Source organism: Tachypleus tridentatus, chromosome 8, assembly GCF_004210375.1.
Source record: "Tachypleus tridentatus isolate NWPU-2018 chromosome 8, ASM421037v1, whole genome shotgun sequence".
NCBI lineage: Eukaryota > Metazoa > Arthropoda > Merostomata > Xiphosura > Limulidae > Tachypleus > Tachypleus tridentatus.
In genome coordinates this window covers 71,780,478-71,806,432 of record NC_134832.1, presented here as the reverse complement: position 1 = coordinate 71,806,432, position 25,955 = coordinate 71,780,478, and the positions used below count along the sequence as shown (strand labels likewise).

The window sequence follows — 25,955 nt, the reverse complement described above, 5'->3', positions numbered from 1 at the left end:
GTGCAATTAAAGATATTCATTGTAAATACTAAAAGTTATCCTTTTACATTTCTTAGTGAGTTACGGAATTTAAATTTTTGTTATCTTTCAGAGCTAATTAAATTAGGTGTTCGTATTGAAGCGTTTTATTTACCTACATTGTTGTTTTTGCCTTCATTTAGTTGTGGAGTTTATGTTGAAAAGTTTATTTATTAAATTTGGCTTAAAAGTGAACGTAGCAAATGTTTATTGAAAAAATAAACTAATTCGTTACCGTTACGTGAATTTGACGTGGAATTATTTTTACCACAAATTATCCAAAATAACCCATCCAACAACAGAACACGCTGCATCATTTATGTCAGAAGTGGGATTAGTTTGGTGAAAAAAATAGAACTTTCACTAAATTTCAATTTCAAGGTGACAACAATACGATCATAAAACGAAATATAAACTTTATTTGAAGTTTTGAAATAGTTAAAAGAAGATCAAGAAGAGGCACAAAACAAAAAGATCAAGAAGAAGAAAAAAGAAGCCAAAATTATATGAAGACCAAGAATAAAGATAAAAAAATTAGAAGAATGAGCCGTGAATTTAAGAGAGGAGTTAACAAGAAGATACCAAAATATTTAAAGAAATATGAAAAAACAAATCTGATTGAAGATGAGATTAATAAAGCTATTGGAGATGTAAAAAGTGATTACTAGATTGAAAAAGTACAGAAAAGCTGTAATGGTAGACTACAAGAACTACAAAAAGTGATAATTGAGAAATGAACAGAAAGTAATATCAATGACAGAATAAAACATATTGATAAACGTAAAAAAGTAAACTAACTACATCTTTTTCTGCATCTGCCCAAGAATTCCAATCTAAATCACCATTTACTACAGACTATGGAATAGGAAAACCTATTTGTTTTACACCTATTACCACTACTGCTGCGTCACCTGTCAGTGCAGAACCTTTCTGGACTATTCTAGTCATGTTGTTACCTAATCCAGATCCAGAATTTAGTTGACCAATTTAACAACATTACCCAGTTGAGATACTAATGGACTATGATGAAAAGGTAGCATGGGAGATATATTATGTTCAGTTCGAAATAATTTCCAAAGTGAACAGGTGGAATAATGAACAACAAGCTATTCATCTTGGTGCTTATTTAAAAGTACTAGCTTTAACGACTTTAAGTAATCTTTAAGCAGAAAGCCTTAACAACTATCAAACAGTGGTAGCTATGCTGTTAAACAGGTTTGGAGTGACACAAAAGAAGTAATTATCCAGAGCAGAGTTTTGGAACAAGATATAGAGGAAAGAAGAGACCTTAGCTGAACTAGTGGAAGATTTGGATAGGCTTGCGAAACTATTTCGGGTGCTCCACGTGAAATGATAGATTCAATGGCACATGACCAATATATAAATTTCATAACAGACGAGGACATGAGAATTGAGTTGAAGTAAAGTAGGGGTACATTTTTGAAGGAAGCTGTTCAGTTGGTGATGGAACTTGAATCCATTATAGTCGCAGATAAACAACTGCAGGCAGAAGATACTTGATCATCAGATCGATTGGTTTTGAAACATTAACTTCCTCTGACAACAAGCTGGAAGAACCGAAGGTATTGGATAAACAAGTGGTTACATATAGTGAAGGAAATTAACAAAGAAACAAAAACAACAATTGTTTGAAACACGTAGGAAATAATAACTACCAAAAGTTGTCAGTAAAGGAAAACTGAAAGTTCATTATATAAAGACACCAGCCCATGAGTCTTCTGACTTGTGGAGACAAAGAATGAGAAATAACTGTTGACCGTTTCTTTAAAGTTATTTCTGACGTCGTTCCTGACCGTTGACTCTTGTTATTATTGTATTTTCCCTGTCGTTTTCGTACGTATCCATGGAAAAAATTTTCTGAGGTTAGTATAAAACAGCTGTGTCTTTAATGTTTATTTTAGTGATTGTTTCAACTCATTTCAAGTTTGATTATTTCTCATACAATATAGCCTAGTCAGTTGCTAATAGTGAATAGACTGTGAAAATGAAACGAATATTTAATTGAAATACAACATTAGTTGAAAGTGCCTTTAAGGGTCTAATACTTTGTTTATTGAGATATTTGTAGAATATTTTACGCAGTAAACCAACGATAATATATTACCTACAGGCTAGATTAGAGAGAGACAAAGCTACAGAAATAGAGCAGTACACAAATAGGTAAGTTAGTTGAGTTTGTCAGTAGTTTTAAGACATTTTAACTAGTCTTCGTGACGTGTGACTTTTTGTATTTTATAGGCAAAAGAAAAACGTATTATATGTTATAGAATTAAGCCTTTCTTGTTTAAAACAGTTCAATATTTATCTAAAACTTTGAATATTTTGTCAAAAAGTTATAGCTATAGGCGCAATCTTATCAAAGTGTTGAAACAATTAAGACTATTATACAATCCGCAAACTCTAGTACTATACAGTTATCTGTCTGATAGACACTTATCCTCAAAACTGCAAGAGATCATTTCAAAGCGTATCCCATAATACGTCAAACGAACATCTTTCCTTGTCATGCTCCCGTAGATTTAACTGTATCATTTTAGCATAGTTTATTATTATATATGCACAAACGGCTCGTTTGGGTTGAGAAAATATTTTACATAGAAGAGCAACAACGTTTCGACCTTCTTCGGTCATCGTCAAGTTCACTTCCAAACATGTGGTCAGCTTCCGGTCAGTTACCTCTTTCTTTGTGAACCTGACGATGACCGAAGAAGGTCGAAACGTTGTTGCTCTTCTATGTAAAATATTTTCTCAACCCAAACGAGCCGTTTTTGCATATATATTTCTCTACAAGTGGGTTTTCTCGACATCACTGATAGTTTATTATTTTTTTCTCTGGTTTTTGCTCGGGGATTTGAAACAACTAAAGATTATTTAGTTATTTAATTTTTACAGTTAACCAGTAAAATCAATTTTTTTTAAATTTATATTTCGTTAGGTTGTACTCGCTTCAGCAAGAACACCTCGGCCTTAAGGAGGATGTTATTAAACTAAAGAATCACGTTGACAGACTCAAACAGGTAACAGTTTTTTCCAAGCATTGACAAGAGTTCGACGTTTATGTAAAATATTAAATTAAAAAATGTGATACTGAAAAGTATAAATTTATAAGAAAGAATGAGGTTATGTTTCAGAACCTTCCATATTCAATAGAAAATATATTTCAACAGGTATGTTGGTATTTGTTTAGGGTTAGAGAAACAATGTGTTAAAATCATGCTACTTTTTATAAATTGTACAAGAACTAACAAAGTTTTATTTCGTAATTAATAAATAGGCATTTTTACGGTATTTTTTTCACTTAAAAGAAGATAGCTGCAGCAAAAGGAATACTTGATTTTGTTATTTGATATAATATTCAGTATGGTTATTTTTAATGTTTCATAGGAAAAATCTGCACTTCAAGAGGAGCTAGCAGAAAGTACTTCACGACTTATCAGTCTGAGAGAAGAACAGCAGAAACTTCTCGAAAGAACAAAAAGAGAACGAGAGGAGATGAATGAGGAGAGAAAAGCTAATTCCCAGGTTTGCATGTGTGTTTTTTGCAGATTTGATCATCAATGAACCTTCCTATGTTTGTTTTAATTATACATCATATAGTTGTTTACTAGAGCCAAGTGTGTATTAATTGTTGTGCATTGCAAAGTGTGTTTACTGTGTTATTCGTAAAGTGTGTGCATTTTGTTATTTACATTGTTTGATTTTTTTTTCTAGTACCAATACAAAGTGATTCTTCTTCCTAGAATAGTATTCAGTTGAGTCATATTATTGTTTCTTGCTTATACTGCTGAAACAGAAACAACTTGTACTAATTTTTTGCAATCCAATCTTTATGGTTAAACATGTAAAGTACACAAGGATTTTTGTAAAAAAATAAAGATGCTTTGTTTCTTCCAAAAGCTACTCCAACAGTATAACATTGAATTAGATGAACTAAGAAGGTTCAAGCAAGAGAGTACCAAACAACCTCGAGCTTCAACACCATTAGAGTTACCTGTTAAATACCAAGAAATGGAAGAAAATATGAGAAAACTCAAGGAGGTAATGTCAGAATATACATCATTTGTTGAGTGACAGAATATTTTATATATACTTAATTACCATTAACCATATAATTGTTTTATAAAAACATATTTTGTATATTTTCAGGAAAATAAATACCTGCTTGAAAGTAATGAGGAGTTAGAAGCTCAGATTTTAAACAGCCGCCTGGAACAAGGTCGCACCTTAATTCATCAGGGACAAGAGTCTTTAGCAGTTGAATTTGATAATTCGTCCAAAGATCAAGTATGTCTTTTAATTTTAAAGTTGGGAAACCAAAAATAAACATATAGATTGTGGATGAAGTCAACAAAATTCTACTGTTATGTTTTAAGTGGTAATGGAAATATTTTAAGGTTTTCAATCAGTTAAAATATAATTCTCAAAATGCTCATCACAGAAGTGTGGCAGTTTCAAGTAATGACAATGAGCATTTTACTGATAAATCATGTTACATGATTACATGTCTGAGACTTCATGTGAATTTGATTTCTTCAGGTTATGGAAGCTCTTCAGGAGCAAAAGGAAGTCAATGCAAAGCTGAGAAGATATATTGATGAAATTCTGTTAAATGTATTGGAACATTACCCTCAACTTTTGGAGGTGAAGCCATCCAATTCCTAGTGAAAGTTTTAGAATTGGTGACCAGTTGCTACTGTGGTTTGTAAACCAATGTTATTGTTTTAAGAGTATGCATTTATTTTAGAAATGATCTAATACATGATAAAATATATATTAAGTCTTATCTAAAGCCTTAATTAAAAGTACTAGTGAAAAAGAGGCACTGTTATTTAAATATGACTACCAGTGATGTTGAGCATTGTAGTATTTCACTTTGTTTTGCCCTTTAACCACTGTGTAAAGTGTTTGAGTCATTTTGCAGTTATCAGCGTATAACTTTCCTTTTATATTATTTTGCCAAGAGTACTAAGATGGCATCTTGATAGAATACAAATAATGAAATAAGAATTTTATTAGCATAGTACTTAAAAGTTTGACAGTGTCTAAAGCATGCAAGTTATCAGGAAGTTGGTTATTATTGAACTTCTAGAGCAGCATTTCCCAAATGATTGGTCACAAGAAAAAAACTTGGTAATGGCATCTCTTTCACATTCCTGGTTCTACAGCTCTTTCCAAATTTGTAATTTCCTTCTAATTTATTAAAATATTTATGGAAGGAAGTAGCTTGATGCAGAGCCAGATTTAAGACTACGTATTTCTCTTCTGATGAACTGTACTTTAAAGCACTGTGTTTCTTCAATACAAGCTTGGAAGTCTCTGTATGTTTCAATTTTTTTATAATGTTTTAAGAAAAATATTGAAATTTTAATGAATACTACATTAAAACTGATGATAATATGTTAGATTCAGATTTCATTATAAACATGTTACATGCTGTGCGCTACAGAAATTTATTTTCAACATGTTCTATTTATTTTACAAATTTTACTGTGAAAACTAATTACTCAATGGGTTTATGAAGAGAAAACGATAGAGAACTGCTGCTCTTGAGCTGTTAGCTTATTTAGATGTCAGGAATGCTTATCAAGACAGTTTCTGAGAATAGGGGTATGTAACTAAGCTTATTAGGATATTTCAAATAATTAAAATAACATTGTTTACTGTATTTTCTATATGCATTTTAGTATCCAAATAAGACTTTTGGGACACAGAGATTAAAGTAATAAATTGCTTAAAAATCAGAACAGATTGTTTATGGTAATGAGGTGGGACTGTATTAAAATGACATGCAAATTAAGTGTACATCTCAGACTGAATGCATGCAAATCTTGGCACAACAAAGTTTAGTCAATTACATCAATTGGATAAAACTATGTGAATTTCAGGCACTTCCTTGTTGTTAAGAGCTTTGCACAATGCTGTGAAACTTCTGTAATAGTAGTATTTATCAGAAAGATAGCATTTTACTTTACTTTACTACTTTCAAAAACATTTTTGGATGTGAAGATTTTTTTTGTCATAACATTATTGAGATTCAGTATAAAGACTAAGACAAAAATAATGTCATTCATTTGGATTTTAGTAAGATATACAAGTTGTGTTGAATTATATGAGTTGGCTTAGTTGTATGCCCACTTTGATGCTAATGGTTTACTTGTATCATTACCATATGATTTATTTGCGACTTTCAAGCAGCATATGTTATTACACCAGTTTTGCGTAACTTCTGATACAAACAGGATGTATGAAAATTCATCACTGGTATATGACTTCTCATCAAAAAGCTTATAATTACATTTTGAAATAAAATGTTTACTGGGATATTACACTAATAATTTTATGTTTGAAAATTTCACAGTCTGTCCTCATTGCTTAATGATGTATGGACACTGTAATTTTGTCATGCAAGTAACGAAATTGGTATAAATTACCAAAATGTTATCAACAGAAAAAAACTAGGATGCGTTGCTATATGTGAAGTTGAAAAGTTAGCACATTAAAGACTACATGAGAAATGTGACTATGTTGACTCATAATCTCCAAACAAGATAGTACTTGTCTCTCACGTTGGACCACTAAGATTTGTAATTCCTTTGATGGAACTTTCAATGATTTACAATGTGAAATTGGGTCCTGTTTTCTTAAATTTACTGTAACCAACTCTCATGGATTTCCTTTGATGGGTTTTTATTAAATGTTGAGTCTAAGCAAGTAGACTATTTTTATTCAGCCATCTGGGTCATTGAATATGTTACAAAATGTGTTAAGAAGAATCACACCTTAAGGAAGCTCATTTAAGGACTTATAGAAGTTAACAGTTATACTAATTGAGAATGTGCACCTAGCAATTATCAGAGTTAAGACTGTTGGAAAACTCAATGTGTTGTCATGTAATTTCAAATTAAAGGCAGAATTTCTATCTGGATTATTTCATTTATAAATTGCCACAAGTGTATTACTGTGAATTTTCAATCTTACAAAATAAATAATATTACAAGTTATGTACATTAAAGAACTAGTAAAGAGATTAACATGCAGTTTGAAATTCTTTTGTACTGAACATGTTTTTAAACATTAATAATTACCACTGAGAAAAACTTTAGTTGCAATTATGTGACGGATAACTGCAAACAATTAAGATTTTAAGTAAATTTATTAATAAGACCAAATATTGTTTGAATTCAAAGTCAAATTCTACGTTGTAGTTAAAAGATGTCTTTATAAATTTTTACTTTACGCAGATACAAAGTTTTATACATATTAAATCACTAAACTTGAAATGAATCGTAAAACTATTGTAAAACTTCTTCTTTCAAACTTTGAAGAATTGTAGTTGTTTTCAATGCAATAAGGTTTCTAGAGTTTATCAGTAAAATCCTATGCTGTTCAACAATATATTACTAAATATTGTAAGAGAAAAACATGGCAGAGTTTTAGGTATCTCAGTAATACAATAAAACTGTTGCAGAAAGGCTGGCACCATGTTACTGGAAAACATAAAATTATATCCTATTTTTATATGAAATCTAGGACGGAGGTTGTTACTGTTTATCATTCACATTGAATAATAATAGTAAATGAGAAAATTATATCCTTGGGAATTATATTTATGTATAGTCAGTCACTCTTGTTCAACTGTTTATTATTAAGACTTGCTAATAAGCTACAGTCAGGTAAAAATTAAGCACCTTTATACCACTTGCTTGGTCTAAAACACCCAAGTAATAAAACTTGTTTTAATTTAGAATAAAAACTTTAGTCACTGAATTTTTAATTTTTTTCTTTTGAAAAATATTTAATGGTATTTAAATTTCAATAAAATAATTTATCACTGTGATCTAATTTATATTAAAGTAACAAACTGCACACTTTTTTGATTAAAAATAAAGAGTGCTGAAGTAAAAAAATTCTCAACTTTTACATAATTTCTAAAATATTATGAGACTTGTATGTATAATAATCAAATATTGAACTTTGTACAGTTTTTGAACATTTTAATTCAAGACATTCAATTCTAATTTTTACAAAATAGACTGCTACAGAATCTGTGCTATAAGATTTAATTATTAATTTATGGGTTTTTTTTGCTGATATTGTGCCCAAGGATGCTGAGGGGTTTCAACACAATTTTTCTTTAACCACTGCTTATAGTACAAGTTATACACATGGAAGCCATCTTTAACATATTTCTTCGTGTATGGTAATGGTACCTTTTCTCCTCGGTCCTGAAAAAGTCAAAAGTTAGAAGATAATGTCACAAAGTTGCCAGTAAAGCTTAGTATCAAAAAAGAAAATGACAATCATTTTTAGTATTAACTGAACACAAAATATACCAATTTCTTCAAAGGACTGTACAGTAAGTTTCTTAACTTTCTAATGTATCCTTGTGCTCATAAATTACAGTAATGTAAATGATTATGCATGTACACAGGTGATACAAACAATGAGTAGCTGTGATTAAATGGTCAGTTTTAGTTATATTGCAATACATTAGTACTTTATAGTTGTTTCAAACAAAGCAGTACACTTTATTTTCATGCTACATAAGTTTATAAATGTAAGATTGTGAAAATTATTCCAAATGTGTATTACTCCTTACAGCTCAGTCATGTTGCCATTTTTGTACTCGGAGAGAAATGGTAATTCTCACTGCGTACACAAGTTCTTGTGACACACAAATCACTGTGACATGTGCACGACTTAATATAAAAATACAGTAGTTGTGCATTTAATCTGATGTTATATAAGACACAGTTAGCTAATAAGCATTACAAATTTTCATAATATTTCTCTTAATGCAGTTCTTGCATAGACAGATTAAAATATTAACAGTATATTAAAATCTATAAAAGAAGCAAACTACAAAATATAAGAAATACTTTGTTGATACAAACAATTAAAAGGAATGTCATCATGGTGCTTACTGGTATTGATATAACATATTAACAAGTGTTTAATGTTATGAAGGTACAAAATCAGAAAGGGTGGCACTTTTATGTCTTCCATATGATGTTACTTTTTCTGCAACAAGAAGCACAACTACTATACTCTTATCTAATGATTTAGAAATATAGTTCAACACATGGAGAAAACCAATACCATATTAGTTTAAAAGTTGGAATAATTCTTCTGGAAACATTTAAATAATTTTATGGATTAACAAATTCATTTTTATATACTAAAAAAAACAACAACAAAAAAACCACTAATTATACAGATCAGTTCCTATCTAGTTACTAGAAAGTAAACCAAATCCAAGAAACCTGAGCTGCAAGGATCTTTCTTGCTTTCTGTTGAATGTATTCTAAACACTTGATGATAGGAGGATCAGGCTTTACTTCTAAATCTTTCATTTTATTCATGAGTGAGATGATGTACCAAAAGTCCGGAATAAACGTGGCATTACGTACTAGTGATCCAAATATTTCTACATTTGGTCTGAAACCAGCAGCCTGTTCAAAATTGGAAAATAAAATCAGAATTACCTGATTTACACACTACACAACCATGGTTACCTATAAATACATAAAAACAATGTCTTTAAGCTAAGATATTCAATTAAAAGAACACACGCACACAAAATCAGATAAGCGTAACAAAAAACTGTCCAGTGCATATAAAAAAATACAAAATTTTTACAATGTTTATACACATTTAACATCTTGATTATAAGAGAATTGCAGTACTCAAATGGAAACATTTTTTAACAAACTGAAGGGAAGTAGAAGTAACTTAGAATATATACATACAAACAAACTTACAAATAACTTTAATTTGTAATTATCCTTTATTCCTGCAAAAATTCTTAAAAAATGAACCACAAATATTAGAGAAATGAATGTTATCTTCCACACAATGCTTGACAAAGAGGCTTACATTTAACTAAAACAAACCTGAGGTTCAGTTTGTACTTCTATATGTTACTTCAGCATTTAAGATGCTACCACAATTTATTCAAATTCAAATAACTGATGTCTCATGAATCAATTTCTCCACACAGAAGAAGCAACAGTTTTCAGTCCTTAAGTATTGGAGAAATAGTGCATTTGAAATTCTTTAGCTGCATCAACTTGTACTTTCATTAACCACTATTTGTAAACTAATTTACTTCAGTTTCAAATGCTGATCAACTGATTAAACTTTCAAAGCATACTGTCATTATCTGCCATTACTTGATATGATTCAATTGCATAAAAAATCCAACTAAATACCTGTTCATAAACTTTCACATTGTGAATATTCTAAAAACTGTATTAGAGTTTAGTCTCAAATTTGTAGATGTTTTCAAAACATTTTGGATACTTTCTATGATCTCTCCATCAGAGTTTTAGTGTTTCCTGAATAAAAGCTCAATTTGTTTCAGAAACTAAGATATTATGAGTATCACTTTGATTATTACAGCAATACTTCAATTAAACATAATTATATATCTTTAATAATTTATTTTAATTGTTTAGGAAGGTATCTTTCATCAATCCACTTAATACATCTTTTACTCTTCCTAATTAATTTTCAGCTAAATTGTACACATGTAAATGGAGATGCCCTCTTCCTCATTATGGATGAAAGGATACCCTCTTATCCTTTAACATTACGCTTCTTAGTTTAAAATATTATATAAATCACCCTGTGTCTCACTTCAACTATTCAGCACAAAAATTTACAAGATTACAGAAACAAATTTAAGTAACAAGTCTTCTGTTTACAACCTGTTTTTTTCCTATTTGTACTCTACTCATTCTTACTTACATACACACTGATACATTACTACTCATAATGAAAAAGTTCTTGTAAGCACTGCACTTGAGTTATATATTTTAAAATACATTAGTTAGTTTTATACATTTTCAAGTAAATCAACAAAAGATTCTTGTACTGCATTTCAAATCTTTGACTTCATTGAGAATAAAATTCACAACAACATAAAAAACTACATTCCATGCCCTAAGCAATACACATAACACACAGGAGTCACAAAAAATGTGTTATGGTAACTATATAGTCAACTTATCAATGATACAAACTTTCTCACAATCTTTATAAAGTAAGCCCTTTACTTTACCCAGAATATTACACCTAGTTTCCATGCCATAAGCAATACAAATAACATACAGGAGTCACAAAAAAGTGTAGTGGTAACTATACAGTCAGTTTATCAATTGTACAAACTTCATCACAATTTTTATAAGTCCCTTACTTAACACAGAATATCACAACTAGTTTCCATGCCATACAATTTACTTAGGTATGATTGTAGAATACTGTTTCAAGTATTTCTCCTCATAATTTAGCCAAGTTGTTTGGCTCCATTTTATGTTCTCACTTTATGTAAGACCAACAGCCTATAGAATGTTTATATAGACACTTTGTGCACACAAAGCCATAGTTATGATATTCCATTACACTTTTTATAATCAAGATATAATTTCATGTTTCTGTACACCTGCAATAACTGTTATTCTGGAAGATAAGTCCCAGTTCAACAAGTTGTGTTCCTGAAGAAACAGCACAATGGATTATATACCTGCATTTATCAGCAGAAAGGATTCCATCCACACTATGAAATTTGGACTCATCTGTAAATATCACACACCTTCAATTTTTCAAATTACACTTTGTGTGCTCCAATATCCATTTCAACCTTTCAAATCACTTACCTTCTGTAAGCAGCAGTTTTGGACAGCTACATGCCTATTTAAGTGAAACCACTTTTTGCTAGTGAGTATCTTACTGTTCTTTCACAGGAAAGGAATAGTTAAATTAAATCTTAACATTTAATCAAGCCCTTTGTGAATAATTCATGTTTGATATATATGATTTGGTAGGTTTTTGTAATTTTTAAATATTTAAATAAATATTTTAAGTACACACACACACACACAGTATTGTGCAGAAGTGTTAGGACAAAGTCAAAAATTAGATTTCAGGCTACTTTCAAAGAATGATGTAAGGTAAATCACAGGTGTAACATCAAAACTTATCTATCTTCATACTTAGCACAACAGAAACTCAGTGGAAGTGCTTGAGTTCAGAAAACAGTTAATGTTTTGTGTGTTCCCCCTTTTGCTTTAATAACTGCAGTCTTTCAGGCATTGTTGCAACATATTTAATAAGAGTGCTTTAGGGATTTTACTCCAAATTCCTCTAATACACTCCCGTAAAGTTTCTTTAGAAATAAATTTTGATTTGTCAAGTTTATAATCTATCAAATTCCAGAGCTGCTCAACTAGTTTGAGATCAGGGCTCCATGGGGGCCATTTCATCATTTGAATTACTCCAGCAGCTTCTTTCTTACCTATGTAATTTCTGCATAACTCAGATGAGTGTTTGGGGTCATTATCTTCTTGGTAATAGAATCCTTAGCCATTAATATGCAAACTGTTGGGTATATCATGACAGATTAGTATCTGATGGTACTTGCACTGGTCCATTATTATATCTATTTATCAAATATATCCTGTTGCCTCAGCAGAAGAACACTCAAACCATCACACTATCTTCCCCATGCTTCATGGTAGGTGCTATGCTTTGAGGTGGGTATCTTTCACTTTTTTTTCTGCCATATATACACAACCTATGCTTCAAACCAAATATTTCAAACTTGGACTTACCTGTCCATAACACCCTTTTTTCAAACTGCAGTGAAGTTTTCTACTTTTTAGCAAATTTCAGTCTCTTGACAATATTTGGAAATTAAAGTTAAAGTTTTTTACTGCTATATGACCAAATATTCCATTCTCATCAAATATTCTTGATACTATAGATGTGGACACTTTTCTGTCCTGTGGTATACAGTTATTTATCTCGAGCTCGAGATCAGTGGCAGTCTTCCTTCCATCCTGAAGTCTGTATAAATGAAGATATTTAACATCACTACCATTGAATTTATGTGTTCTGTTTCTTCCTTTCCTATTTTCAAATTTACCTGTATTGTTCTCAAGATTTAGGGTGTACTTGACAGTGTTTGGAAAGCATTTCAGGTATGTAACAATTTGTCAGAGTCCAGCCAGTGTCACGTACAGCTATTATGCAAACTCTCTGCTCTACTGTCAATTCTCTGTTTTTCAGGCCATGGCATGAGAACAAACTTAATATATAGTTTTAAACACTGTTTTTTATCAAGGTTTCTTTGTGGAATACTATTAAATTTAGCATACCTTTTAGTGTATACTAGTACCATATGCTAGGTTTTTCGAAATAGTTAAGACACTGCATAGGTTACCATGACAGTTATTTCAGACCTTAAATTTGACAAGTATGTTCATTCAAACAGAACCCTTATGACATGACCTTGATACAAGTCTATAGAAATTCTAAAGAATGATAAATATTCTCACCTTGGGTCACTTAGTTGTTAACAGGGATCAGTGAAGCATTACCAATGTTAAAATTTACATTTTGTAAGGGCACGAAAGAATTAGCCCCATAAAATGTACTATATATATACTTACTACTTCTCACACTGATAAAGTTTTAAGTATAAAAATAATAAAAAATTTATTTATTGCTTATCAAATTTCCATAAATTATTTAAACACTGAGTATAATAATTATATAACAGTGAGTTATTTATATTCTTCTACATTTGATAACACATTGAAATTTTGAAGTTGAAAAAAGTTATATATAATGTTCTCTCCAAAATACCAAACCATAATATTTCCACACACACACACAAGTCATAATGTTTTGGGTTTTTTCCTTTCTGTAATAAGTTCAGAGCACAAGTATATTAATATTATGTATTCCTACTACTAACAAACCATAGATGAATTAAAATTTAGTTTAAGTGAAGCTGGTCTGCATATCTGAAAAATATTTAAAATGGTTTTTTTTATTAACAAGCTCTTCTGATACAACTATCACAACAGAAATATGTTACAGTACATTAACTTTTGTATATTCTTCTAAATGATTAAAAAAGAGAAAAAAAAGTCATATTTTGTTAGTCTTCCACAGGTATAATCATTATAACAAAATTATGTGGTATAATTCCATCATAATACTTATTAGGCAAAACATAATCAACTAACCACTAGCAAGCCCATTAGCTTCCCCCAAATCATTAAAATTAAATATATCTGAATGTGCTAGCTGAGAACATCAGACTAAAGCATATTCATTTGTATCATTTAATCATTTACTGTGTGTTTATAAATGTAAATGGTTTATAGCAGCAGGATAACAAAAGCTAACACTTCACTTAACTGATACCTAATGCTAACTGATGGTAATCTATTCAGTATCCAAGCATTATGATCATAAGTCAGATATAGCTATACAAATTGTTTTAAATTTCTCTCTCCTTTTTTTTTTTTTGTAATTGCCTTATAAATGTAATTTGTTTCATCACATATTCTTCAAAAAAACATTAGTATTGGTATTGAAAGTTATTATTTCAATTTAAAAATATAGCCTTGCTTTGTGGTTTCTAATTCACTGTCATTTAGCATAAATTGATTTATATGCTTACAAATAAAGAGCTTTACAAAATGAGAAAATACCAACAATCATAATGAGTAACACTTTCCACTAAAACGTAAAACTTTTTCACTCAGCAAAATAAGTTAATCATGTATGAAGCTTTCATTTGGTTTAACTTACCACTCAAACATCTGAATTTTTCATTATTGTTTTACACAGAAACTGAAAACACTAAAATATCAGTACCTTAGTTATTTTTTATATATTATAGAAAAAGAAACCTTAATTAAACACTAATACAAAATTCATTACCACATAAACATTTGTGTGAAATATAAAAGTACATACTAAACAAGGTTATAGAAAGTGAGTCTTTTATTTTTTGTTTTTGTGTGTTATATGCAATCTAATTTGATGTAAAATATGCTTTGTTTGTGCTATTGGAAGGTTGTGTTCTCAAACTCTTAGTTTTAAATGCACACTAGTACTGAAAGTACTATTATATAAACTTTTCATATATTCAAACATTTATTCTAAATAGCATATTGTATAATAGTCTCAACATAATGTACATAGCTTACTTCCATTTCTTCTAAAAGTTGGAGACCCATATTTTTTGTTCTGCATCCCAAGGCTAAAACTCCAAAGGTTACTATATCTGGATACAATCCATACTTGCAAATGAGTGACAATACTTCCTGCCAAATCACAGAAAAAATTATAACATAATTTTATGTATATGGAACAGATTCATAACTTCAATATCAATGAAAACAAACTTCAAAAAATTATATTAAGTAGAGTGAAGAGTTGGGAAACAACAGTTTCCAGGAACCTAACAATGGCAGCCTAACATTTTGTTATAGTATTGAAAAGCAAGAATGAAAGAACAAAACTGATACACAATAAAATATAGGTTTTGGTAAATGTTAAATGACATAGCAGAGGGGTTCTCAAAATTTCTAAACACATGGCCCACTTCCCAGTATATTCTCCATCTTACTAAAGCCCCCTATCAACAAATCTATACATACTGAACACCTTACAGTTTTGTGTATTTGCCTGACAGTGTTATGTAAGAAAAAAATCTCAGTGTTCTAGAATGACCAGTTTCTTAAGCCACTGAAACAATGTGCTATTACTGGTGGCATGACAAATAGGATTTTAAGTTGTATATAGAGGAATAATAAATAAAGTATAGAAAGGATATAGTTTCATTGCATAGATTATTACTTAGGCCATATTTAGAGCACTACCCAGTCTTAAGACTCCTTATCATGAAAAGGATACTGAATTGTTGGAATGGATTCATAGGAGGGCTTTGGATGAAAAGGTCATATGAGGTCAAGTTAAATCTCTGAAATTATGTTATCTTGGAAAAAAGAAGAGTTAAGAGAGGATATGATTGAGGCATTTAAGATTGTTAAGGGAACTGATAGGCTTAACGAGTCTTTTTTTTTTTTTCCATGGTCAACAGTATGGTTTAACTAGGGGATACAAATATATTTTTGATATGGTAATTCATCCTTAGTTAAGACAGCTTTATTTTTTTAACAGGATAGTTGGCCATTGGAATGGGCTGCCTTCAGATGAATTTAATTTAAATAAGTTTAAGGGAAAGCTTAAAGATATCCAAGTGATAAGGCCCGACTTTGAATGTTTTGTTTTAAAGTTTAGTGAACAAGGAGGACTAGATAGACAAACAGACCCCTTGTTATCCTTAAATTACATGTATTTATGTACAGTCCACTAACCTAAGTGTTGAAACTAATATTTTTGAGTCATATCACATAAAGCTGTTACCACTGACTGAATTTACTTTTTATTCAAAAAAGTTAACTCAAAATTTCTTGGCTAGTCCAAATATAACACATATGAAAAAAAATGTGGTTGTTACATTTATAAAAGTATTTAATGTTAGATTTGTCCTGAATTTCATTATAATACTATAAGGTTCTTTTGTAAATATTCCATTTAATTTAAACAAATGATTAGCTTCTGAATTTATACTATGCTACATATAAAAAACTTGTACAACACTATGTAACATAAAATTTTGTTCCTGAATAGTATGTCTTATTTCTTAATTGCTTATGTTGCAAAAGTACAGAAAATGACCATTATTCCCTTCAAACTTTGTTTTTGTGACCTGAATAATGAACTTTAGAAATTAACCTATTTTCTGTGTAAAAATGGGCAAATGCGCACATTTTCATTTACATAAGGTCTGAATAAAACAACACTTAATCAAGATTTACACGTATTTACACTAAAGTTGTACAAAAATGTTTAGAAGTGAGTCATTTTTGAGATTTGCGACTGTAATGTAAATCACTTTCACGTATCAGCCCCCAAATATAGTCTACCATCATGTTTTTGTTATACGCTCCTTGGTGGCGGCATTCAAAGTCCAGTATTTCTTGGTGGAAGCGCTCGCCTTACTTCTCTGAGTATGCTCCCATGTTCTCCTTGAATTTATATAGATGAGCATCAAGGATATGGACTTTCAGGGACATCCTGCAGGCTATTTTGCTTTAGTTCTTCACCAGAGCCTCAACCAGTTAAAAAAAATTTTGGCCTTGTGATTGCCCAAGAAGCCCCAAACTACTGCAACAAAGCTGCCCCAAGCTTTTTCTCATTCCTACTGAGCTTTATAGGGAATTCTGTGCACTCCAGGATCTTCTTTATTTGTGGTTCAGTGAAGACACCAGCTTTCACCTTTGCCTCAGACAGCTTAGAGAAGAAGTCTCGAAGGTACTTGAAGGCTGCAGAATCCTTATAAAAAGCTGTGACAAATTGTTTCATAAGACCCAATTTTATGTGCAATAGTGGGAACAAGACCTTCTGGAGGTCCACTAGAGGCTCACACTTGACATTGTGCCTCCCCACAGAGAACTCGGTCTGTTATGGCCAGTGCTTCTTGTTGTAGTGCGCTGTGGTGTCCCTGTTGTCCCAAAGGCAAAGATAACAGGGAAACTTGGTAAAGCCTCCTTGGAGACCCATCAGGAATGCCACCATTTTGAAGTCTCCGATAACCTCCTAGTCATACTCATCATACTTCAAGGCAGATGCTGTCACAGAGTACTTTTTCATTTGTCTTGATAAACTGGCCCCATACATAGTAGAATGCACCTGGAGAATGCTTGCAGCTTCTTGATGCCATCTCTGATAAAACCAGATAGGTCTATGTGTTTACTTAGGCAGCTAAAACTAAACTGAAGTGGTGAGGGGTGAGCCCCTGTATATATATATATTACTATGGTAAGTTCTAGAAAATAGGTAAATTTAAAAAATTCATTATCCAGGTCACAAAAGCAAAGTTTAAAGAGAAAAATTGATCTTTTACATTTACTTTAGGCATGAGCAATTGGGAAATAACACTTTCTGCCCAGAAACAAGAAAAAGTAAAAATTTTATTACATAGTGTAATATTATTAGTTGGAATGCTGTCAATTACTACAAACAAGATTTCTTTATTTTAAATTAACATATTCAAGTTTAAATTCAAATAACTGGCTTGTTTCCATTCAGTTGTCCATAACAGTAAAAATCTGAATTATGAACAAGAGAATCAGGGATATACATATGGTTGAGGACATTATATTAAAACTATTTTGAATAAACAAGTAAGCAATTGGTGTAACAATCACAGCCAACATAAAATTGTGGTGGAAAGGCATACAACAAAACTATATTTTAACTTTTTTGTGTTTTTTAGATATCTCGATAACCAAAAATTTATATAACTTATAGGAAAGGTACATAATAGTTTTTTTTTTGACAAAAATTATTCACACCCAGACTCTTAAGAATTGTTAAGATTTGGGATTTAAAATGTAATATATAGGGATATTTATTATTCTAAATTAGACGAGAAAAACAATGTATTTGAGACATCAGGGCCATTCACAAAGAGTTAGTTGTTGGTTTAGTGTTTTATGGCACAAAGCAGCTGGTAAAAAGTTAAAATTAAAGTAAAATTAGTAAAATTTATAAAAGGAAATTAAGGTAAAACAAAACAAAATTAAAAAATAAAATAGCATAAAACCAATGTTTACATCTATTCTACAATGTTAAGAGAAAAACTACAGTAGTACAAGTTGTAAAGGCCTTTCTGTAGCATAGCTGTAATTATCGTAACTCGCCAGGAAGGCTGACATGTAGGTACAAAAACCACTGTCAGTCACCTGAAGTTGGCCTTTCCAGTCCTGGTTACAAGTTATTTGATGTTATGGCCATTTTCAAAAAGTAAAGTAATAAAAGGTTTAAAAGACTTGTAGCAAAATTTTAATAATAAATCACCAGGATGACTACCAGGTAGTTCAAACAGCAGCGTTAGTCACCTGAAGTTGGCCTTTCCAGTCCTGGTTTTGAGCTATTTAATGTTATGGCCATTTTGTAATTTCAAATCGAACTAGATGGACTTTGATTCTTAAAGGGGAATCACATTAAAAAGGTGTAATGTATAAATTAAAAAACTTAAATGGCATTAAAAAGATTAATGGCCTGTAAATACTAAAACCATTTCCAAGGTGGACAGTGTCACCATCACCAATAACACTGTTTAAAGTTATGGACAAACCTTGGGACAGAACATGTTTAAAATGGTGCCTTTGTTGAGAGTCATAACGAAGGCAAGAAAGTAAAATATGGCTTATTGTGATCTGAATGTTACACAGACTACACATAGGTGTATCAGTTCCAGGTAAAATAAAATGATGAGTTAAAAAACTGTGACCAATGAGTAGTCTAGTTAGAACAACTTCCTCTTTCTGATCCTTACAGAAGCAAGATGGCCAAAGCCCAATATAGGGTTTTATTTGGAAAAGCTTGTTTTCGCGTTGCTCACTCCAAGTCAACTACCTGCTGGCACAGAGCAGAGCCTTAAATACAGGACCATAGGCCACGTATGGAACAGGCACAGCGGTGATAGTGCCAGAGCAGATAGATTTAGTTGCAATGTCAGCGAGCTTGTTCTCACGAATACCAACGTGGCCCGGTATCCAATAAAACTGGATAGAAGTAGATGGTAAAGAGAAATGGGCCAGTCGGTTTTGAATATCATCGAGAACAGGGTGTGAACAAACGTGAAGTGATTCTAAGGCCAATAGAGAACTAAGCAAGTCAGTATAAATAATGCAGTTTAAGTACTGCTTAGCTTCTGTAAGATCTAGAGCACGAAAAAGGCGTACAGTTCAGCAGTAAACACAGAAACTGTAGAGGGGATTCTGCTCACAATCATTAAACCACAACAAACCATAGCAGAGCCCACACAGTCACCTGATTTTGGACCATCTGTATAAATAGGAATGGAAGGATAGATTGAAAGATGTTCAGCAAATAACAGACAGTATTTCCAATCGGGAGTGTCTGTTTTTCTCAGATGACTGAAAGACATATCACATTTGGGGACTGTAAGAAGCCATGTTAGAAAGGGCTGACCAGTGGATACAGCAATGCTATCCAAGGACACCCCCAATTTATCCAACAGCACCTGGATATGAAGGCCAAAAGGAGCAATGGCAGATCATCTGTTATGAAAAAGTATGGGCCACCGAGGAAGGAAAACACAACCCCAGGTGGGATGCTTTGGTAAGTATCGAAGTTTTGAAGTGTATAGTAAAGACAGTTGCAAATGGCAGAGGTGCAAATGAGGTTCATGAGACTCTATGCATAAGTTCTGAACAGGGGAAGTGCAGAAAACCCCAGTGCAGAGCCAAATTCCTTGATGATGAATGAGGTCCAGCATCTTTAAGGCCGAGGTTCTGGCAAAGCCATAGACCAGTGATTCATTTTTGACTTTTGGTCGAATAAGAGCACAATATATCTTTAGCATAGAACATCAATCCGCTCTCCAAGTGGTGGAAGAGAGGACATGGAGGATGTTTTGTGCTCTTGTACATTTGATCTGTAGCTGCTTGATGTGTTGTATAAAGGTCAGCTTAAGGTCAAAGACAAGCCTCAATAACTTTGTCTCAGTGCATGCAAGTGGTTTTAGAGAGAGAAGTTTAAAGCCACTTGCTGTGGTCCACTTCAGAAAACGATTGAGGGAAGTCTGGAGCTGCCACTCAATATACCTCATGTTCGACGACAGACATGAAGTGTGAAAGTCATCAACATAGAGCCCATTTGCAACAGTGAGAGAGAGAGTTGTTCAATGATGTCATTAATCTTTATACTGTAAAGTGTGACACTCAAACCACAGTCCTGAGGGACTCCAAGTTCCTGTAGCAAAGATTGGGAAAGTGTCGAACCCACACGAACTTGGAATCTCCTGTCCATTAAAAATTTTTTAATGAAAATGGGCAAATGGCCACGTACCCCATATATATCAAGGCTTCGCAAAATGCCATACCTCCATGTTGTATCATAAGCCTTCTCAATGTCAAAGAAAATTGATACAAGATGTTGTCATTTAAGAAAGACTTCTCTGATTGACGTTAAGTTGAATCAGGTGGTCCACAGTGGGGCGATGTCTTCGGAACCCACTCTGGGTGGGCGAGAGAAGGTTGTTTGATTCAAGGAACGAAACAAGACAAGCATTAACTGTCCTCTCTAAGGTCTTACAGAGACAGCCCATCAAAGCAATTGAATGGTAGTTTGAAGAAATCTTGGGATCCTTCCCAGGCTTAGAGAAAGGTAGGACAATAGCTTGGCATCAGGCATCAGAAAAAACATTCTCCTGCCAGATCCAATTAAAAACAATCAGAAGAATAGCAAGAGAAGCAGGAGATAGATGGCTTCAAATTTCATAGTGTACATCATCAGGTCCAACTGATGTACTGCCAGACCAATGAAGGGCCAGTTTGAGTTCCACCAGTGCAAAGGGATGATTATAGTCATAGAGACAATTAGCTCGAAAGGATAGAGGTGATCTCTCTGTCCCAGTCTTGATGGCTAAGAAGGTGGAGGAAGAAGCAGAAGTGCTAGATACCCAGCAGAAGGTTTCACCCAGAGTATCAGCTACTTCAGGAACTGGTGGTAGAAGATATGTTGGTTGTGAACTTAATCCAAGATTCCTTCCGGCTTTTACGTCTTACCCACCGAGCATGTGTGCAGGCCTGTTGGAAAGCAATGCAGTTCAAGAGTGTGAGATACCTACGAAAAGTATTCCAGGCCTGTTTATAAGCCTTTTGTGCCATGTGGCAGGCAGGATTCCACCACAAATGAGGATATTCTGGGAAACGTGTCCAGGTTTTAGGAATACATTGAACAGCTGCTTGAATACTATCAGTTACTGCTGCCACACAGTTGTCTATTGATGGCTTACAGATGATGGCAGGATTGAGTTCTGTGAGAGCAGTGAAAGAAAGCCAGTTTGGGTGATCCAGCTTCCACCAAGGCACGTAGGTTGGGTGGCATCAACCATGGCCAGTCTCTCTCAAAATTATAGGAAAATGATCACTGCATCGTGGATTATTGTCAACCCTCCATGAAAAATGGGAGAAAATGAAGGGGAGCAAATTGAGAGATCAATAGCAGTAAAGGACTGACTAGGTGCATGAAAATAAGTAGAAGATCCAGTATTGAAAAGAGAAAGGTTGTGATCAGAAATCATACACTATACAGAACTACCCCTCTTATCAATATCAGCACTTCCCCAGAGGGAGTGATATCCATTAAAGTCCCCCAGGATTAAAAATAGAGATAGCAACTGTTCAATGAGAGCATCAAGGTCTGATTAATCATATGTCTCTCCATGTGACAGGTAGAGGAAACAAAATAGTGATTGTATGACCTAAGGAAACATGGATGGCTACAGCCTCCAAGGGTTCACAAAGAGACCTGCAACAAGTTGTATCCTAGTTATGGTAAGCAATATGTGGCATTTTTGTTATAGAAGAACAACCCTAAACATGAAGTTCAATGAAAAAACCATCCACATGTCCCAGCAAATAATATGCAATACCATCAAGTGGGATTTACACCTGGAAATGAAGACAACAGAGTATAGATTCATCAAAATAAGGCTTCCAGTCATATCTTTTGTTCAACAATCACATACCTTAAGGAGCAGAAGAATGACATTGGTATTCAAGCTATTCCATTTGAAAATTGTTAAACACAGTGCCGGTAGATTTCTTGCAAATGAACTGATTAACCCTCTCTCTATGGATGTTCTTTACTGTACATTACATATGTTGAAGCATCTTACATTTAAAATGTTATCATTCTTTGTTTATGTTGTAGCATAAAATCTTTACTAATAATTTATATTTAATAGTACATGATTAAGATCTTAATTTGACAAGGCAATATTTACAAAAAACCCTGAATTTGCCTTGGTGTGACACATTTCCTCCAGGCATATTCTCTATTTTATCCATCACCCATCAAAAACGTACAAGATTAAACACAGCTTACTCACAATAAGGCCATCATTGCTCAGGTAAACCATAATTTTTTAGCTTTTAATTCTATTTGGTTACAGAGCTATCAAATAGACAATATCCTGCCACACCCACCTGATACATCCTCTCTTTCAAGATTTGTTAATATTTGTCTCTTATATTTAATTATACATAACATATAACCAATAAAAAAGTAGGATTAACTGTCATTAACAACTGACAGCAAGAAAAAAAGAAAATTAGGTAAGTAACTAAATGTTAAAAAAGGGATCTTTTTAGGTTAGTTAAAATTATATAAGGTAACATATATAATAATATAATAAAAATGTTCCATGAAGAACACATCCAAGCTGCTCATAGTTACCATAAACTGCACATGCCCTAGTAATTTACAATTTATAATAGATAGTAGTTAGACAGGGTTCAAAGAGCAATAAGACAATAAAATTTAATTGTAAGTAGATGTATACTGTTGTAAGTTTAAAGCCACTTAGGTCAAACAAATCTAGTTTCATGCTACAATATGAAGTTATTCTGGAAATAAAAAAAGAGGGTAATTTATTTCTATTTTCAGGTGGTACATGAAGTGGGGCAAAATTAACCGATCCTGTAGAGAGGTAAGGTATAGAAAATAGTTTTACAGAAAAGTGGTAGAGAAGCAAAAATAAGGAGTAGGTTACAAGAAAATTTCAAAGTCACTCTATCTATTACAGTTCAAAAAGTGAAACGTGCTTCATACCACCCAGTAACTACCTAGATCACTTTGGTCTTCCAAACTAAGCAGTCGGCCAAGTAGGAAACTGGTTAGGGATGCCACTGTGACATAAATCAATATTTATACATTAACTATCCCAGTTCCTACACAAAGCTGGCCTATATGGGTGAGTAGCAAGAAAAAAGCCATTATAAAAAAGAATCATCTTAAATCTCATATGAAGTTTCTCACAAAGCATGCTAATGATACTGTAGACATGTTGCAAATTGTTTTGTGGTCAGACAAAACATAATCTGAATTATCTGATCTAAATTAAAAGCATTACATCTAGCACAAATCAAACACAGCACATCTCCAAGTCAACACCATCCCAACTGTCAAGCACAGAAATGGCAGAGTCACATTATGGAGATACTTCGCATGAGTAGGAACTGGAAAGTTTGTCAGGATTGAAGAGAAGATGAGTGCTGCAAAGTACTAGCAGATCTAGAGGAAAACTTGTTTGTGTAAGCCACAAATCTAAAACTTGGTCAAAATTTCACACTTCTGCAGGAAAATTATCCAAAGCACAAGGTCAAAGCCACACTGGAGTGGTTTCAAAAGAAGGAAGTGAATATCCTAGAGTGTTACAGTCAAAGTCCTGACTGTAACTGTATGGTGAAACTTGAAGATTGCAGTCCCTCAATGATACCTGATGAACTTGTCATAACTGAATCAATTTTTGAGAAAGATTGGCAAATATTACACTATCTTATTGCGAAAAGCTGTTAAACATCTATCCAAAAAGATCACAGCAATAATTGCAGCTAAAGGTGCTCCCACCAAATACTGATGTGGGAGGCTGAATACTTATACAATTAGCAAATTTCAATTTTTATATTCTCTTTGACATTCAGCCTTCTTCACACATTACAGCATTAAGTTTCATCATTGGAATTTTGAATAAAAACAAGTGTATTAAAAATTATTACTTACGGCATTTATATATTATCAAAATGTGATATTACTGGTGTATGTGTGTGTGTGTGTGGGAGAAATACTTTTGCAAGGCACTGTATTTATTGTGTAAGCTTCATGTCAACATATTTATTTTAAACATTTAGATTTAATTATTTGAAGATACTATATAAAATTTGCATGTTATATTAAACTAAATTTTTGGTTGAATTAATTTTGTATCACACTACTAATAAAAAATGATCCTTTATTTTAATTTGGATACCTTATATAGTGTTCTCTATTGTTAAAGATGCAAAGATATGAGCATTATTTGTGAAACTTATTAAATTCAACAAATACTTGATACACCAGGATTAACTATAAAGCAACATTTGTGTTATTTCCAAAAAACACTTTTTTTTATGAAAAGAAATAAGTGGGAATCCTACTATAATATAAGTTTGTTTGTTTGTCCTGTAACTCCTCCTGAGCTTTTACATTTAAATTTGTCAAATATAGTTTAATCAGCTAGGAATGATTCAGGATATGGCAAAAGGGTTATTTTTCTTTCAAGATGCATACATGCCATAGTTCCGATGACAGCTGTATATAGATCAGTCTCCAGAGGTGTTGATGAAATTTCTCCATCATAGGGTATACATACAGTTTATGTACTTTCAATCATTAATGGAATATTTTAAAACACTTTTATATTCATAACTGCCTATCAACAGTGTGCTTTATTATAAAACATTTAAATATGTACATTCTTTTTTCAGTACTTTAACATCAATCAAGATGTGACAGTACTAAAGAAAGTACATAAGGGAAGTTTATCAAGAACAGAAAGGACAAGTGAAAGAAAAAGAGGTTTTAAATGTATATATAACTACAAACTCCAGGAAAGATTTAGTTATAGATAAAGCAAAACAATGACCCTTCTCTAAAATCAATATGTGAATCCTGTTAGTTATTTATTAACTTTTATAAACCTCTCACAGTACATCACATGGGCACATCTGCTAATGTAATTAATATATATTACAAGTGAAGGCTTTTCAAAATCTTAATTGCTTTGAATTTATTGAAGCTGTGATATTCTGGACATCAAAGAAAAGTTATAACTTTCCTACACTGAAAATGCATTTTTGATAGGTGCTCATAACTTCTCACAAGATTAGCTATTTTTGATCAGTGATGCCCTTTCTATGCAAATTTTCTTATTTAAACATGCCATAAGCCTTCTGCTTTCCCTGTTAGAAATGCAAGATTCCAACATGTCTCTCATGCAAATCATCATTCCTCACCAACAGGAACATGACATGCTCACGTGATGCATGTGACACCATCTAAACTCTTCCACTAAACTATCATTTTGAAGTTTGGCAGAAGATTTCAGCACTAAAAAAATGTGGGGAAGAAGGGTGGGAAGTGTAAGTGGTGGTAAGTACCTATCAGAAATACATTTTCAGTATAGCAAAATTCTA

The 25,955-nt window shown here is 32.4% G+C and overlaps 2 protein-coding genes across 16 annotated transcripts in view; one reads left to right on the top strand and one right to left on the bottom strand.

Annotated features, from left to right (window-relative positions):
* Positions 1 to 7,084, top strand: part of LOC143222638 (rab11 family-interacting protein 4A-like) — a 41,297-nt gene extending 34,213 nt beyond the window's left edge. For all 10 annotated transcript variants that reach the window (XM_076449392.1, XM_076449389.1, XM_076449387.1 and 7 more), the window contains 6 exons: positions 2,150 to 2,199; positions 2,975 to 3,056; positions 3,424 to 3,561; positions 3,937 to 4,077; positions 4,186 to 4,323; positions 4,576 to 7,084. In XM_076449392.1, the coding sequence (XP_076305507.1) occupies positions 2,150 to 2,199; positions 2,975 to 3,056; positions 3,424 to 3,561; positions 3,937 to 4,077; positions 4,186 to 4,323; positions 4,576 to 4,701 (675 nt within the window). In that variant the 3' untranslated portion in view covers positions 4,702 to 7,084. The remainder of the gene's footprint in view (positions 1 to 2,149; positions 2,200 to 2,974; positions 3,057 to 3,423; positions 3,562 to 3,936; positions 4,078 to 4,185; positions 4,324 to 4,575) is intronic.
* Positions 7,085 to 8,012: 928 nt separating this feature from the next.
* The window catches only part of LOC143222637 (pentatricopeptide repeat-containing protein 1, mitochondrial), a 36,911-nt gene continuing 18,968 nt past the window's right edge, over positions 8,013 to 25,955 (bottom strand). For all 6 annotated transcript variants that reach the window (XM_076449385.1, XM_076449382.1, XM_076449381.1 and 3 more), the window contains exons 8-10: positions 15,045 to 15,161; positions 9,303 to 9,491; positions 8,013 to 8,264 (exon numbers count right to left, since the gene is read on the bottom strand). In XM_076449385.1, the coding sequence (XP_076305500.1) occupies positions 8,106 to 8,264; positions 9,303 to 9,491; positions 15,045 to 15,161 (465 nt within the window). In that variant the 3' untranslated portion in view covers positions 8,013 to 8,105. The remainder of the gene's footprint in view (positions 8,265 to 9,302; positions 9,492 to 15,044; positions 15,162 to 25,955) is intronic.